A 16,705-nucleotide genomic window follows, 5' to 3' on the forward strand; every position below is an offset into this window, starting at 1 on the left:
GGTCTGGACAAGTATTGCGGATGAGGGGAGGGGGGGGGGCTCTCTCGCTATGTGTTGGAGTGCGCAATGTGTATGCGCATGCGTGTGGACTGGAGCACGTGAGAGTATAAAGAGTCCATTTTTTCCTAACTCTTTCTCACATCACAAGAAGAAGAAGAAGAAGAAGAAGAAGAAGAAGAAGAAGAAGAAGAAGAAGAAGAAGAAGAAGAAGAAGAAGAAGAAGAAGAAGAAGAAGAAGAAGAAGAAGAAGAAGAAGAAGAATTGATTGATTGATTGAAAACTTTATTAACAGATTGCAGAATGGGTACAATACAGTACAGCTCAATACACACAATTGTTAAGGGGATGCAGACCAGAGAAAGACTTTCGTCTTGTTTACATCAGGGTCCCCCATTTTCAATTCATCAGGACATATATGACATACATGACATACAGATAGTCAGTACTGCTACATCTATACATTTATGACATACCAGATTTGCAAATACAGTACTGTTTGTGATACAGAAGGAGTCAGGAAAAGGGAGTATATACATTTGACGTAGAAACTGTACATTGGAGGAGGTTGGGTGGGGGGGGGTTGGGTACACTGGGATATTGACAACCATACTGGGTAATCTACATTGGAGGTGGTTGGGGGGGGGGGGCACACTGTATATACAAGCAAAACTGTACATTGAGGGGGGGGGGGGGGGGGCACTGTACAAACAAACAAAATTGTACATTGGACTATTGACAAAACCATACTAGGTAAATGACTGTACAGAAGAAGAAGAACTCTTTCACAGTGTGGTGTGCGCGCACTGCACCGGCAGAACAAGATGTCTTTCAGTAAAGTGTAGTAGGACTGCTATCTTTACTAAATATAAACTTGCAAGTACATGGTGTAGTAGTAAGCCATCTCCAAGTGGGCAAGTGATGTGGTGATTAGAGGCACAACCTTTTATTCATATTTTGAAAGTAATTATATTCTCTTTTTTTCCAGGACCACATAACGATACGAAGAGGCCAGCCAGAGGCCTCTCTCATTGTACTGTACTTGTCTAATAGATGAACCCTTCAAGAGCAACGGGTACAGGGTCGATATGACCCTGATGTAAACGAGACACTAATCTCTCTACCAGGGGCGGATTTAGGATTGTAGGAGATCCGGGGCTTAGCCCAGACAGGTGCCCGCCCCGCGTTAGCTCAAAGTGCTTCACAGCAGTACAAAAAGACAGGCATAAAATGAGCACAACATTGGCAGATCAAGAGCAATGCATAAAGTGCAGACATAAAGCATAAAATAGATAGCAGTCAAATAGACAAAGTCAAGGTAAGACAGAACATTAAATCACATTGTTTTTCATATTAGGATCTAAGATCTAGGGTTAACTCGATAAAATAGTTAGTAAAATAGAATAAAATAATGCAATAGTGCATTGCAATAAAATAGTTATCATCGTATTTTTTCGGGAGGCCGGTGAGGAGTGCATTACAGTAGTCGAGTCGGCTTGAGATAAAGGCATGGATCTGGTTTTCAGCGTCCTTTTGATTCATAAATGGCCGTACTTTATTTATGTTTCTAAGGTCGAAGAATTATGTTTTTGTCAACTTGTTGATTGTGATTTAAAGCTTAGGTCTGAGTCTACCATAACACCAAGACTTAACTCACTCAAATACAGTTAGCAGCTGGATAGACTACAGATGGAAATTAGCTTCTGCTAAATCTGGTGCAAACATATTTTCATGTAACAATGATTAATTGTCAAAAAAAAAAAATTTGAAAATAGATTCGGGGCTTTTCACAAAACATTCGGGGCTTGAGCCCAAGTAGCCACCCCCTAGCCCCGCCCCTGCTTTCTACCCCGCGCTCGGTTGCTAACTTGCTATTGTTTTTTGGCAGTCTGCCGTGAACATGGGAAATAATTGCGACAGCTCTGCTGTAAACACTGGGAATAACCTTGGTTGCTATGCCCACACAAAACCGCAAAACTTCACCCTGGACTCCGGTTGTGTGTGGCCGAACAGTGCAACTGCGCCCATACAATCATGGTTATATTAAATCCAGCGCTCGTGTGGACTGGGCCTAACTTGCCTGCCATTACGTTGCGTTCTGAAAAGCGAAACTAACCCTGAAAACGAAACGAAAATGGCCCTGTGTGTAACTGCAGCCGTCTCTGTGCTAACAGTCACGTTTTCAGTACGAGAAGACAAGACAAAACTTCTTTCTCTGGTCTGCATCCCCTTAACAATTGTGTGTATTGAGCCGTACTGTATTGTACCCATTCTGCAATCTTGTTGAAATAAAGTTTTTATTCACACTCAAAATCTGTGTTCATTTTTTATTTTGCATACTAATGTTCTGTGTCTTGAGTCGTACTTGTATTGAAAAACTGATTTTATATGTCTGAGGAGAAGACCGGTACTCATCATCTTCGTCTCCACAAAAAGAAAAATTACATGTGAAGTATGTTGTGTGCCAGGTTCAAACAGTGCTGTATATGTACAGTTTATTCCTACTCCTATCCAAGCTCCGGGAGGGTCATCAAAGAGAAGTCGGGTCATCAAAGAGAAGTCGCCTATTCTTAGTCCTTGCCCCACAATGGTGGAATGAACTACCCACCCCAGTTAGGACAGCCGAAACCCTTCCAATCTTTCGCCGTCGACTAAAGACTCACTACTTCAACCATTATCTAAATAAAAAAAATCTAACCCTAACTAACCTTACTGTCATGCACTTGTCCTAATAAACTAACCTACACTGTAGCACTCAACACTTTATGAACATTATTACTCAGCTGATAGAGTTGTGCCCTTCCTGATGGCTTGTCGTACAGAACTTGTAAGTCGCTTTGGATAAAAGCGTCGGCTAATCATAAATGTCTAGATGTAACATTACTGTCTATGTACCTATGTAAACGAGACGAAAGTTAAGTTGAAATGGGGGAAGGTAAGTTGAAAATGGGGGATCTATGTAAACGAGACGAAAGTGAAGTTGAAAATGGTGCGCAGTAGCATAGATATCTATAGCGCAGTAGTGCAAATACTTGTCCACCAGACCACTAATACTTGTCCAGACCACGAAGCCCCGCCTCCAACCCGTCCAGCCTGGCTCTGCGGCTCTGCAGATACCCCCTATTGCCCAGGGCTGCGTCCTGAGCCCCCTCCTCTACTCCCTGTACACCCACGACTGTGTAGCCACACACAGCTCCAACTTGGTGATCAAGTTCGCCGATGACACAACGTCTGGAATAGACGTCTACCAAACTTTCACTTTTCACCCCATTCTAGACTGATTTTAGACGTCTATGTCATGACGTTGAAACAACGTCTAAACATAGACGTTCAAAAAACGTCTAAGCTTAGACGTTCAAAACACGTCTGGAATAGACGTCTACCAAACTTTCACTTTTCACCCCATTATAGACTGATTTTAGACGTCTATGTCATGACGTTGAAACAACGTCTAAACATAGACGTTCAAAAAACGTCTAAGCTTAGACGTTCAAAACACGTCTGGAATAGACGTCTACCAAACTTTCACTTTTCACCCCATTCTAGACTGATTTTAGACGTCTATGTCATGACGTTGAAACAACGTCTTAGACGTTCAAAACACGTCTAAGCTTAGACGTTGAAAACACGTCTAGAATAGACGTCTACCAAACTTTCACTTTTCACCCCATTCTAGACCGAATTTAGCCTAGACGTCTATGGGCCATTTAGACGTCTTTTAAACGTCTATTCAACGTAAAATTGCTCAGAGGGTAACATATCGATTCCACTCACGGCAGCAACATTACTTCTAAACGAGATATCTTCACTATACCAACATCCATACAACAGAAAATAATTATTCTGGCAGGCGTTACAGCAGCCAAAAAGCTTATCGCTAATGAGATGGAAAGAACCTGAGAATCTCACGGTAATTAACTGGTCCCTGACATTGCTAGACGTTATTTATGTAAGGGATAATGTATAGGTCATTGTCGCAAAATAATTGACCGACACAGAGTTTAGAATACCGAGGCGCCTCGCCAAGGTGTTCTAAATGTAGTGAAGGTCAATTATTTTGCGACAATGACCGAGTATAGGCTATACATTATCCCGCTTATTACATGGCTAACTTACTAACAATATACCTAATTCATTTTCTCATTTTACACCATCGACAAGACGAGATCAAATGCAGACGCAGTTATTATTATCGCCGGCAGCCTGCAGGTGTGTCTGATTGCACTGATGCAGTGTGTGTCAGTGGGCTTGATTGCTCCAGCTGTGAACAGCGGTCATTATTGATCGGTTGCACTGATGCAGTGTGTGTCAGTGGGCTTGATTGCTCCAGCTGCGAACAGCGGTCATTATTGCTCGGTTGCCCCTGGCAGCGGTCCGTTATCGAGTATTATTACATGGCGTTTTCACATTCGCCGAAATGCTTGCTTGTGATTGGTCAATAGCCCGCGTCAGAGGTCCGTTATCACACAATAATGACCGCTGTGGGACAATAATGACCGCTGTGCGCAGCTGTTCGCAATCAAACCCACTACAACACTGTATCAGTGCTGCTCAGCATATGCACAGCTGCACTCAGTCATGCAATCAGACCACAGACCTGCCGGCTTCCGATAATAATAATCACTTTATTTGGGCTGACAGAGCCACAGAACAACTGCATCTTCATTTGATCTAGTCTTGTCGATGAATTAGGTATATTGTTAGTAAGTTAGCCATGTAATAAGCGGGATAATGTATAGCTATACTCGATCATTGTCGCAAAATAATTGACCTTCACTGACGTTTAAAACACCTCGGCGCTGCGCCTCTGTATTTTAAACTCCGTGTCGGTCAATTATTTTGCGACAATGACCTCGTAGCTATACATTATCCCTTACATAACGGACCGCTGCTGAGCGCTAGTATTGACCAATCACAATCAAGCATTTCGGCGAATGTTAAAACGCCATGTAATAATTGGAGATATCAACTGTTCGGGTGGTTGGGGTGGGACAAGCAGGTATTGAATTGTGGACTGCGGCGGCCGAGGTGGTCAAAAGCTCAATGTAGCGGCGGAGTGTGGGGTGGGGTGTTGGTCCTGGGGGATCCGGCGGTCTTGGGGGGGGAATGTCTAATATCTTTTGTGTTTGTGGTGTTTTTGTTTTTATTTTTATTTGGTATATTTGTATTTTGTATTTATTAGTTAAGTTTAGATCTGTATTTATTATTTATTATTATTATTTATATTTTTTAAAATCTTTTTCCCCCTCCTTTTCCCTCCGTTTTTCTCCCATCCCAATGTTAGTCGTTATGCCAATTCCCAATCCCCTTCCTGGTCGCTGCGCACCTACCCCCTACAGTCGATCTGGAAGAGTGGAGGCTATCACATGCTTCCTCCGACACATGTGTAGCCAATCAACCGCTTCTTTTCACCTGGCAGCGCGGACTCTCACTGAGAGGGTGTAACGTGTGGAAGGATCACACTACCCCCCTTAGATCCTTTCCTCGCTGAGCAGGCGCCCCGACCGAACTGTAGGAGTCACTGTTTACAACGACCTGGGCTCGATACCAGTATCTCCTGCGTTGGTGGTGAGCGCCTTGCCCACTGCGCCACGCAGCCACCCTATTTATTATTATTATTGTTGCTGTAGATGTTGATGTTGTGTTGTTGGTTAATGACAATTTAAAATAAATAAAAATGTGATAAAAAAAAAAGGAGTGAGGGTGAGAACCTGGCAAAGTGGTGCCAGGGAAGCAACCTCACTCTCAATGTTGACAAGACCAAGGAGCTGATCATTGACTACAGGCAGGGAGGAGTGGAGCATGACCCCATCCACATCAACAGGGTCACAGTGGAGAAGGTTGACAGTTTCAAGTTCCTCTGAGTTCACATCACAGAGAAGCTGGAGGAGTGCACACCGGCCATGTGGTGAAAAAGGCCCAGCAACGCCTCTACCACCTCAGGAGACTGAAAAGGGTTGGCATGGGGACACACATCCTGAGGGCCTTCTACAGAGGCACCACGGAGGGCATACTGACGGGATGCACCACCGCAGGGTTTGGAAACGCCAACCAGAACGACTGCCGAGCACTGGAGAGAGTATAGTGCGTATGGCCGAAAATATCTGCGGATGCAAATGTAGCAGGGTGGATTATCCCTGCTTGGTGGGAACGGTTGCTGGCAGTCACAAGGTAGCTGGACACAGTAGAGCTCCGTCTGACTGCACCCTCGTCTTTGGGCCTGGAGCATCAAACCGGGACCCGGTAGTGGGAGTGAATGGGGCCCGGGATTTACCAACCTGGTTTGGTACTCTGGTCTTCCTCGCCTTTCCGGGGTGGTCAGCAGTACTCCCCAACTCGCTCTCACTTCCCTGATTACCTCCGTTAACCCTCCCACACCTAGTGACTGATATGCATAAATAGATTTGTTCCTCCCGCAAGCAGTACCCTCCCTTGATGACCACTAGAAACCTTATAATGAAAAGGGGAGAGTTGGGTAGGAAGGGGTTAATTATATATATACGTTACCCACACCGAAAGAGTTAATACTGGGCACAGGAATGGACACGCACACAGAACCCCATTTAAGTCTTTATATTAATTGTACTGTTCAGTTACAAGGATTTAATAGGAGTGGTCGAATGGACTGAAGTCCCACTATAGCTCCGTGTGTAACTCAATACCTTGTAGACACGTATATTATACACCCACCTCTGGGTTAGTATCAGGGATAATATACTTCAATGTGTTTGACTCATCACCCACGTCTGGGTCAGTACCATGTTTAATACCTCTATCAGGCTTTAATTATATGGCAAGAATAATACCTCCTCCCCACAGGGAAAGGGTTAATTAAATGGGAATTATTATTAAAGAACCAACACGTTATCACACTCAAAGGAAATAAAAAATGTGGGCCCACTGTACCAGAACAAAAGTCCTATGCTAATGCCGGCATGTAATGTTTATGGGTTACCCCTATGAACTGTAGTTAGCAACGTTAGCTTCACCCGCAGGCCGCATCACACTGTGTACTGTGCAATAAGATCCTGGGCACCGAAGCCCTAATGTACTCAACCAAGATGGCGGCCGCGCCACGCCACCACCGTCCGGGTAGCAAGATGGCGTCCAGCGCTCTCGTCATGGGCGCCAGCAAGCGGGGCTGGAGCAGAGGGGCAGTAGTGGGCTGAGAGCGCGTGCTGGGTGATGGCGACCTCTGCTGGTCGGGACGAACTCCCGTGTTGACTGAAGGCAGCCGGTGCAGATCAGCTGTCGAACGCCGGCGAAGACTGGTTGTTGACAGCCGGCTCTGGGTCGACGCGCGACGATACTCTATGGGTCCCAAACAGCCCACCTGCTACACGGTTATACTGTTGCGCAACGTGGCTGGCTACACCACCGGTCTCTCTTCAGCGCCTCGCGCTTGGTGTGCACTGGAGTCAATATAGCCGTTAGCAGCATGCTACATATACCGCACACACTGCTACTATAACACACTACCTATGGACGTTAGTCCTTGGGTTCAGTTTCTCTTACTCACGCACTATCACGGATACTTCTAGAATAACCCGTCACTAGCAAGTATGTCTCGTCACCCGTCGCTCGCTCCGGCGGGGCTCCCTGGTGGTTCTTTGACGGGGCTATTCCAAAGCACCTCCCGTTGTAGCTGCAACCGTTTACGGCTACCTCCCACCCCGAAGAGGTCTTCCGGTTCCCCTCACTTCCAGGTAATTCCCTCTTCCTCGTCGCTTGCTTCTCTCCACGCTCCGCCTGCCACCTGCCGCCCCCTGCTGGCACCGCCACCTAGCCCCACACAGGAAGAGAACTGGGTGGATCGAATATGAATCAGCTTCTGTTTATAATCCATATTCCAGCCGGTGAAAGGAGGAGAAACTCGCGTCATTAGTAGTCCGGGCGAGATATCAAAAGTAACACTGTTTATCACACTTTATACACACACAAGGGAAGTAACAGTTAGTCAGCACTTCTGAATACTTAGCAGAATATTCAGGATGCTACACAAGCTACCCACCATAGACAGTATATTCACAGAGCGGTGTGTCAGCAAGGCACACATAAAAAAAAACACTGAACAGCTACTTCCACCGGGCAAACAGACTACTGATGGACCGACTCTAAATTATTACACATAAGCATAAACACAAAAGCACCTTAGAGACTTACACACCACACAAGCACACGTATTACACACACACACACTGCTCCTAACAGATACCTTGTATTGTATACGTTTGTATAGATAGAATATGTATTTGTGTATTATGTTTAGTTCTATAGGTTAGTTTATCGTTTTAGTTTATAGTTTATAGTTTATTTATAGCCTATCTAGTTTATAGTTATAGTTTATATGTATAGTTATAGCTTATAGTTTGTACAATATACGTTGTGTACCATGTTTATAAATCTACTACGGTTGAGGAGATGGGAAAAACAAGCATCACGTTTTTCTGAATATATGCCTACAGTATGTACATTTTAGATGTGGGCTATAATTCAATGATGTTACATTATGTACAAGTCAGGGGGTCTTCACAAGGCTTTGGGGAACCTGCATTAAGAGTGCCTGTAAGAACGGTGATGGGGTTTCTTGGAAGCCATTTTGCGGTTTTGATTAACATATATAATAAAACATCTAAAATCCATTTACTGGATGATAGAATGTGTATAGATCACAGAGAGTTTTGTTAATGTATATTTTTTATGTTTTGGTCATTTTTATTATTATACAGTTACATCCATGTTTTCAGCACCTGTTACTGTGGTCTGTGGAGACATAGTGTGACCATTCTACCTGATGGTTCAATCACAATTTAGTTAGAAAAGAATTGTAAGTCCATAATGAAATCTTAAATTCTTAATTATCATTGTTTGGAGTTCAGGGGTTCCTCAAGGAACCTTATAAAGTTTGAATTGAATGCGGTAATCTTACTTTGTTTTGGCGACATCTATTGGTGATAAGTGGTCATTGCTGTTGCAGTTTTTGACTTGCTTTCTATTGTGAAAATTCATGCCAACTACTGAGTTAGTCCACTATTCATTGCAGTCGCTGCTGGTGAAATAAAAACGTATCACGTCCTGTGTGCTGGATGATTTTCCCGGGAATTCCCTACCTGACACTATAGGCCTACTGTTTACAACTGTTCAATGTAACACCAATGTAATTACATTGCAGAGGAAAATTCTAAACCATTTTAAAATTCAGTGTCCTTAGAAAATGCCCACTCATGTTAAATAAATGCTCTATTTATCATTCAGATCATTTGGTAATCCTATTACATGCATACCAGGCAAACATCGGGGTGGAGGACGCCATCATCTACATGCTCCACAGAGCGTACACGCACCTGGAGAAGCCGCGCAGCTCAGTGAGGATTATGTTCTTTGATTTCTCCAGCGCCTTCAACACCATCCAGCCGTCACTGCTAGCGGAGCAGCTCTCTGCGATGCAGCTGGAGCACGGCTTGGTGGCCTGGATCAAGGACTACCTCACTGAGAGACCGCAGTACGTCAGACTAAAGGACAGTCAGTCTGACGTACTGGTGAGCAATACCGGCGCCCCCCAAATAACTGTGCTGTCACCCTTCCTCTTCACCCTCTATACCTCAGACTTCTGCCGCAACTCAAGCGGGTGCCACCTGCAGAAGTTCTCAGACGACTCCTCCATCGTAAGCTACATCACCGATGATGAGGAGGAGGAGTACAGAGCCCTGGAGCCTTTGTGGGGTGGAGCGACAGCAACCACCTCCAACTCAACACCAGTAAGACCAAGGAGCTGGTGGTGGACTTCCGGAGGGGCAAGAAGAGGCCCCCCCCGATTCCCATCACCATCCGAGGGGAGGAGGTGGAGGTGGTGGACTCATATAAGTTCTTTGGGGTACACCTGAACAATAAACTGGACTGGTCGGATAAGACAGAGGCCCTCTACAGGAAGGGACAGAGCAGACTGTTCTTCCTGAGGAGACTCAGGTCCTTCAACGTGTGCAATAGACTGCTGCAGTCATTTTACCAGTCTGTAGTGGCCAGCGTCCTCTTCTATGCTGTGGCATGCTGGGGAGGCTACATCAACTCAAGGGACACCAACAAGCTCAACAAGCTGGTGAGGAAGGCTAGCTCCGTGGTGGGAGTCGAGCATACCTAGACTAGAGGTGATGTCAGAGAGGGGGATGAGAAGGAAGCTGGCTGCCATCATGGAGAACCCCTACCACCCCCTCTACGACGAGCTAGTCAAGATGAGAAGCACATACAGCCACAGACTCATACCCCCCGACACTCAACTAACCGCCTCGGACAGTCCTTCATACCAGCGGCCATCAGGCTCCACAACAGTGGGCAGCGACTAGCGGCCTCCAGGCTCCACAACAGGGGGCAGCGACTGCTGCCAGACATTGACCTAGAACTAATAGGAACCCAAGGAGGACAATAACACTACCTTAGGCTGCTGCACCTTATGTGGATACTGTGATACTGTGAATAATGTATATTTCAGTTAGTTAGATAGTAAATTATAACACTACCTGATGCATACTGCACCTTATGTGACACTGTGAATACTGTGAATATATATTTCAGTTAGTTAGATAGTAAATTATATTGACCTATTTGTTTACACTGCTTGTGTTGTTTTTACTACCTGTACCCCCCCCCCCCCCCCTTCCCCCATGCTGCTATGATGTCTGAATTTCCCCAAGGGGATCAATAAAGGAATATCTTATCTTATCTTATCTTATTCAGCATGTTGGCGGTACTCAATTTTAAAATATGCAATGTTTTTCAAATACAGCCAATTGTTATACATTGCCTTAGGTATATTCATAAATATATTTAGAGATCCAACAGAAACTAATAATTATTTCCAGCAGATATTTAATTGGTTAAACTGTATGGCAATGTCACATTCCTAATCACATGGACTTCCCAAGTCCATGGATATGCTGCCACCTAGTGTAGAAAAGTGCAACCTCTCCCAACAGTTCTAAGTGACTCATAACACTGTGTAGACAGGAGACACAACCCGGCAATCAATATTAATACTTTACAACAACAACAACAAAAATGCTGTATTTGTCAAAGAAAAGACAGGAGAATTGAGTTCTTTTTTTCCCCTCATTTTTTATTCTTTGAAATCCTTTGTGGGTTTTTTCTTTCTTTTTGTTTGTTTTTTTTTTTTTAGATCACCATCCATGGGATTTGACACTTTCCATAGAGAGCAAGCGTCCCAGAAACCCCACAGCCGGCGAGACGAACGCCTTCACACAGTTTCACTTTCACAATAGGGGGGGGGGGGTTAAGGAGAGGACAGGAGGGTGCAAAAGGGGCAAGGTGTTTCAAACAGCAAACTCCCCACAATCTGCAGCACGTTGCGTACATCACACATTACTAGCATAGCATAGGGGAAAAACACATCCAGACTGACAAGAGCAAAAAGGAATGTGTGTGCACGCGCGTGTGTGTGTAAATGGATGGAATATGGGACACGACTACAAGACCAGTATGGACAGCTGGTTTATAATCTCCACATCAATGCATTAAGCATGGGTGTTACATCGCAGCACGCTTTGTGTGTGTGTGCATGCGTGTGGTGTGTGTGTGTGTGTGTGTGTGTGTACACATGTGTGTGTAATTACATGTGAAACTAATGGTGCCCCCTCAATGACGCAATTCCCACAGATTGTATTTAAGCAGCAGAGGCCTGTGGATCCCACTCAACTATGCCCACGTTTATATAGAAATGGTGAAACACTGTGACAGGATGATTGGGAAAGTGTGTGTGTGAGCGTGCGTGTGTGGGTGTGTGTGTGTGTGTGCATACACGTGTGTGTCTGTGTGTGTGTGCATCTTGAATACAGTGAATACACTGCCACAGCAGTGTTGTTTTAATAGCACCAGGTCAGGAGGGGTTGCTCATGGCAACTTACAATCTTGGCAGGCGTTGCCATGACAAACAAAAGGCAGGACCCATAGTGAGTGGAGGGCTCTGTAGTCATGGCAACACCCGGCAACAGTGAAAGAGCCAGAGAGAGGGGGGGAGAGAAAGACGACAGATGAATTGAAAGGGGGGAGTATCGTGGAAAATACAAGATGCATACTTTAAGTCTGGGGGGGGGGGGGGGGGGGTCATGGCTCTCCCTGTTGCTCCCTGTTGTGCTCGAGCAGTCAGGCCCCCACCTTCCTGCCTGGAGAAAGCATGTCGGAGAAATCCTGTCTATAAGAATAGAGTGATGAGTCAGCCCTGTGTCCCCCTCTCCATTTGAAAGATACGCATTCCAACACCAAGCAAGCAGACGGGAGTTTCATGCTGAAGCGACGCCAACAGACTGGCCGGGGTGTTTCCCACTATAAGATGGAGTATGACGTGTGTCCAAAGAGACTTAAGCGGTTAATTACTTGATTTAAAGTATATTCAACGATGATTTATAATCAAAATCATGACGGGGCCAAAATATCTCAATGGAGAAAATGAGAGAAAAGTGTAAAGAGGCTAAGTTAGACCAAAGTGAGTCTGTATAGACGGGCTAGCAAGGCAGACTATGCAGTTACTACATTCCAAGTCCTCCTGGCTCCAGTACGCCTCGAACCTCGTGTGACGTCACGTGAGCACCTCCCCTGGACACCTCGGTTTCCGTTTCTCATCTCATCTCCTCTCGACCCCGCGCTCTGAGCGTGGCTCAACCAACCTAAACACTTTCCAGACAGACCTTCATTTCCCTTCCCTCGGATCCCTTGAGCGCAGCGTACCGCTGTGAACACCGGCAGTCTTTGCCTTCGAAAAATAGCCTTCTAGACTTGGAATAGGCCAAGAAAACAGGAGGTCCAAACCACAAGCACAAGCACAGCCCTGGAAAAGACACTTAGCCACCACTTGTTTCGTGTGAGTGCGTGTGCGTGTGTGTGTGTGTGTGTGTGTGTGTGTGTGTGTGTGTGTGTGTGTGTGTGCGTGTGCGTGTGTGTGTGTGTGTGTGTGTGTGTGCGAGCATGCATCCGTGTGTGTTGCTCCATGTTGAGTCATGGAGAGGAGACGGCAAAGACTGCAGAAGAATGGTGACTTGTGGCCAAGATATCGCCGACACCAGTGAAGCAAGAAAAACAGCTGGAGGACTGCTTGGCTTAATGAAAACCAGACCGGCGCGAGAGTGTGTACAACCGCTGGCGTGTGTAAGCTCCAGGCCGTGTCTATGACAGGCGTGTGCGCGAGAAACCTGCCTGTGTCCCGTTGGCTCACACATCAACACTGCCCACCATTCAGAAGCACATTAGCTCATGTCTACTTTCAAGCATGAAATCAACTGTTGTTCGGCCACTTAGGGCACCTAGTTACAGAATAACACTAAGAAGCAGTTCGGCGACAGTTAAAACCTCTAAAACATTAGAACATTTCAAGATAATCAAGCCTTTCATCTTTACAGGAGAACTACTAGTGGAATACGAGAGAGAGAGCAACAAATCTGGCACCTTTGTATCGGTTAAACCCGGCTATTTTACATCTTTATCTTACATCCTTCTCTTACCACAATAAGAATAATAAAAAGCAAAAATTCTATAAACTATTCAGTACAACTTCTGCGGGTTCAGGCACATAGAAGAGAAGAGAGGAAAGGGGGATTCGATGAGTATAAAAGAGTCGTGTTTGGAAAAGAGAAACATTCACCACTACTATCGTGTCAATGCACCGGTCGACGGAGGGCGGTCTGTGGCCTTCTAGGGCAACGGAGCAGATACTGAGACTAGCTGTCGATTGACGTGTGGATCTTTAAGACCCATATAGGACTGTAAAACAAAGTGGAAACTGTAGCTGCTCGGTGGATAGGTGATTGTACACGGCCGGGCACCATTCCAACACCATTGTACATGGGTAGGCGGCAGCTTTTTCTTGCGAGAAAGTTAAAGCGGATGAGAGGAGAGGAGAGGCTGCATTCCACACGGCGGCCTGGCCTTCTGTCCTCCCCCAGAATCCTTTCTTTCAATCCCCCTTCCCCCAATTCGACACCGGCCTAGTCCTTGTAGATGTATCACGGGTACTCTATTTAACAACTGCCAAGGATCCTTCAACTGCTCCAGATCTGCCCCACCGACCCCAAGCTCTACAGTATGGTTTCCAAACACGGAGCCTGGTTTTTCCCGCTTACTACGTACAGTACCTTAGCAAAAGCCACGGGTGGGAGGACATAAGATGAGCACCAGTGAGGATAAAAAATAAAAAGAAGTGCCACCCTGGACTTAAAAACACATTTGATCTCACCAGACGTGCTCGCTACGCTCTGCCAACTCTCTAGATCTTCCTCGCGGGAACTGATTGACAGGAACTGATCAAAACCTGTGTTTTAGCGAAGGCGAAGCCGCTCGAGATACACGATGGAAGAAATCTACGAGTCGCAGGCGGTGGTGTGCACTATATTTGAGGGAAGTATTACTACTTTTTCTCATCCACGCCGCGATGTTAATGCAAGTGGTTTGTCGTTGCGCTTAGAAAATAAAAAGTGTGTCAATTCCCCCTTATGTATCCATACTTCATTTACCCTACATCCAAATAGAAAAGAAAGAAAGAAAGAATGTACGCAAACAAAATGGACTTCCTGTATGAAAACGACTCTTCTGAACCTTAACTGTGTTAATTCTACTCAGTCTGGTCTCACTTGACCTCCTCTATTACAACATTAAAATAAAAAAACAACAAATCATACATGGCAGGTAGCAAGTACAGTATAAAACACTAAATAATACAGTCAAAGTGCTCAAATAAGGAGTGTTTTTTTGTGTGTTTTTTAAGCATTTTCTTTCTCTTCGTATGAGGCAAATCATTTTTTCCTAGGTGTCTCCTCAAGGATGGGGACTGTCTTGGGGAGAGAGAGGGAGAACGAGCGGGGGGGGGGTGGGGATGGGGGTGGGGGCGGAGCGAAAGGAGGACGGGGGAGGTGAAGGGGGAGATGTGGCGGGACGCTGGGGAGGGTGTTGGCTCCTGACACAGGCGTTGGTTTCTTGGCCTCCTCAGTTTCTGATGCCCCTCCCCTCAAACCCCCCCCCCCCCCGTTGGCCAACCGGAGAGCTCTAACCCAGGTTGGTGATGTTGGCCCTGCCACCGGGTGGTGCCACGATGCGCTGGGTGTTCCGGCGTGGAATGTTGTCATCCTTCTGGGCACCTGGGTTTTCAAAGAGGAAGACATTTATTTCACACTCATTATCACCATGATAGAAGTGCAGCCATCACGGTTATATATGTATAATTTAAATAAAAGACAAAGATCCCTATGTGCACAGATTCGGTCAGGGGCATTAGGCTACTACTAGCCCTAGTGACCGGCAGATTTAATGCCACCCCAGAGGAGGACAGACTTTGTTTGGTGTGCGAGCTACAGTAGGTGAAATTTAGAATGAGGTTAAATTTTTTGTTTAACTGTCCTGTCTACGAGGACCTAAGGGAAGTACTTTTTAGTAATATGTCCTCCATTTATGTTGATTTTCCTGAGCGGGATGCATATGAAAAACTTGAGTTGTGCTTCAGGAAGGGAACTCTTTTTGTTGGAGATTTTATTTGCCAAGCTTGGGACAGAAGGCAGAATACTTTGTTTAAGACAGAGCTGTAGTCTGTATTTATGTACTGTAATCTGTATTTAGGTAATGAAATGTAATGTAATAATGGAACACTGCAACAGTATTTTTGGTGAGGGTTGGGCACTTTGCATGACACGGAAATAAATCAATCATCAATCATCATAATATACATTACTCGAAAATATACTAATAGTAATAACGTCAAAACATAGGCTTGCTGCCAGTAAAATATATGGACTTGATTTATTGTGTGTTTCTACTCCACACTGACCGGATAGACTGAAGCCGGACTGGTGCAGGTTGCGGACCGGCTGGGCCGCAGAAGAAGCCTGCTTGGCGGGGGAGGTCTTGGCGGACGAGGCGGGGGTCATGGTTTTAGGGGTGAGAGACACCTCACACACCGGCCCGTCGTAGAGACCCCTCGGGACCCCCCTCAGCTCAGCCAGCTTCAAGGATAGAGACAGAGACAGTCAAGGGCAAGAAAGCTAATGAGACTGACATTGATTACACAATGAACAAGGACCTCCCTACAAAGAGGTGATGGAAAGGAAACATAAGCTCTCAAAGGTTGATTTTCTTTTGTGTCCTGCCTGGGATCTCAGATGGGTGTCAATGCAACAAGTGCCAGAAGGTTCAGATTATTTGAAAGTTAATTTAGTGTACTTTACTATCTGGTGGAACAATCTCCCCACAGTCAAGACAGCTGAAACCCGGCCAATTTTCCGCCGTCGACTAAAAACACACCTCTTCAAACAATATCTGAAATAATTTTAAAAGAAAAAAGAGACTACCCCTCTTACTTACCTTTTTTTTTTTCTTTTTTTTTTTCTACTATGTACCTTACTACTATGCTACTATACTTATACTACTACCTATACTGCTGCACCAAATACTATGTTATACTGCACACCAAATACTATGTTTTACTACACACCAAATACTATGTTTTACTACACACCAAATACTATGTTATACTGCACACCAAATACCATGTTATACTACACACCAAATACCATGTTATACTACACACCAAATACCATGTTATACTACACACCAAATACCATGTTATACTACACACCAAATACCATGTTATACTACACACCAAATACCATGTTATACTACACACCAAATACCATGTTATACTACACACCAAATACCATGT

General features: G+C 45.1%; 1 protein-coding gene across 1 annotated transcript in view; it reads right to left on the reverse strand.

Moving 5' to 3' along the window:
- Positions 1 to 15,015: 15,015 nt before the first annotated feature.
- Positions 15,016 to 16,705, reverse strand: part of LOC311236709 (dihydropyrimidinase-related protein 2-like) — a 33,887-nt gene continuing 32,197 nt past the window's right edge. The window contains 2 exon segments of the mRNA XM_084324435.1: positions 15,016 to 15,131; positions 15,815 to 15,989. Of these exon segments, the coding sequence (XP_084180561.1) occupies positions 15,040 to 15,131; positions 15,815 to 15,989 (267 nt within the window). The 3' untranslated portion in view covers positions 15,016 to 15,039.

Source organism: Notolepis coatsorum, assembly GCF_963971535.1.
Source record: "Notolepis coatsorum genome assembly, chromosome: 11".
NCBI classification, from domain to species: Eukaryota; Metazoa; Chordata; class Actinopteri; order Aulopiformes; family Paralepididae; genus Notolepis; species Notolepis coatsorum.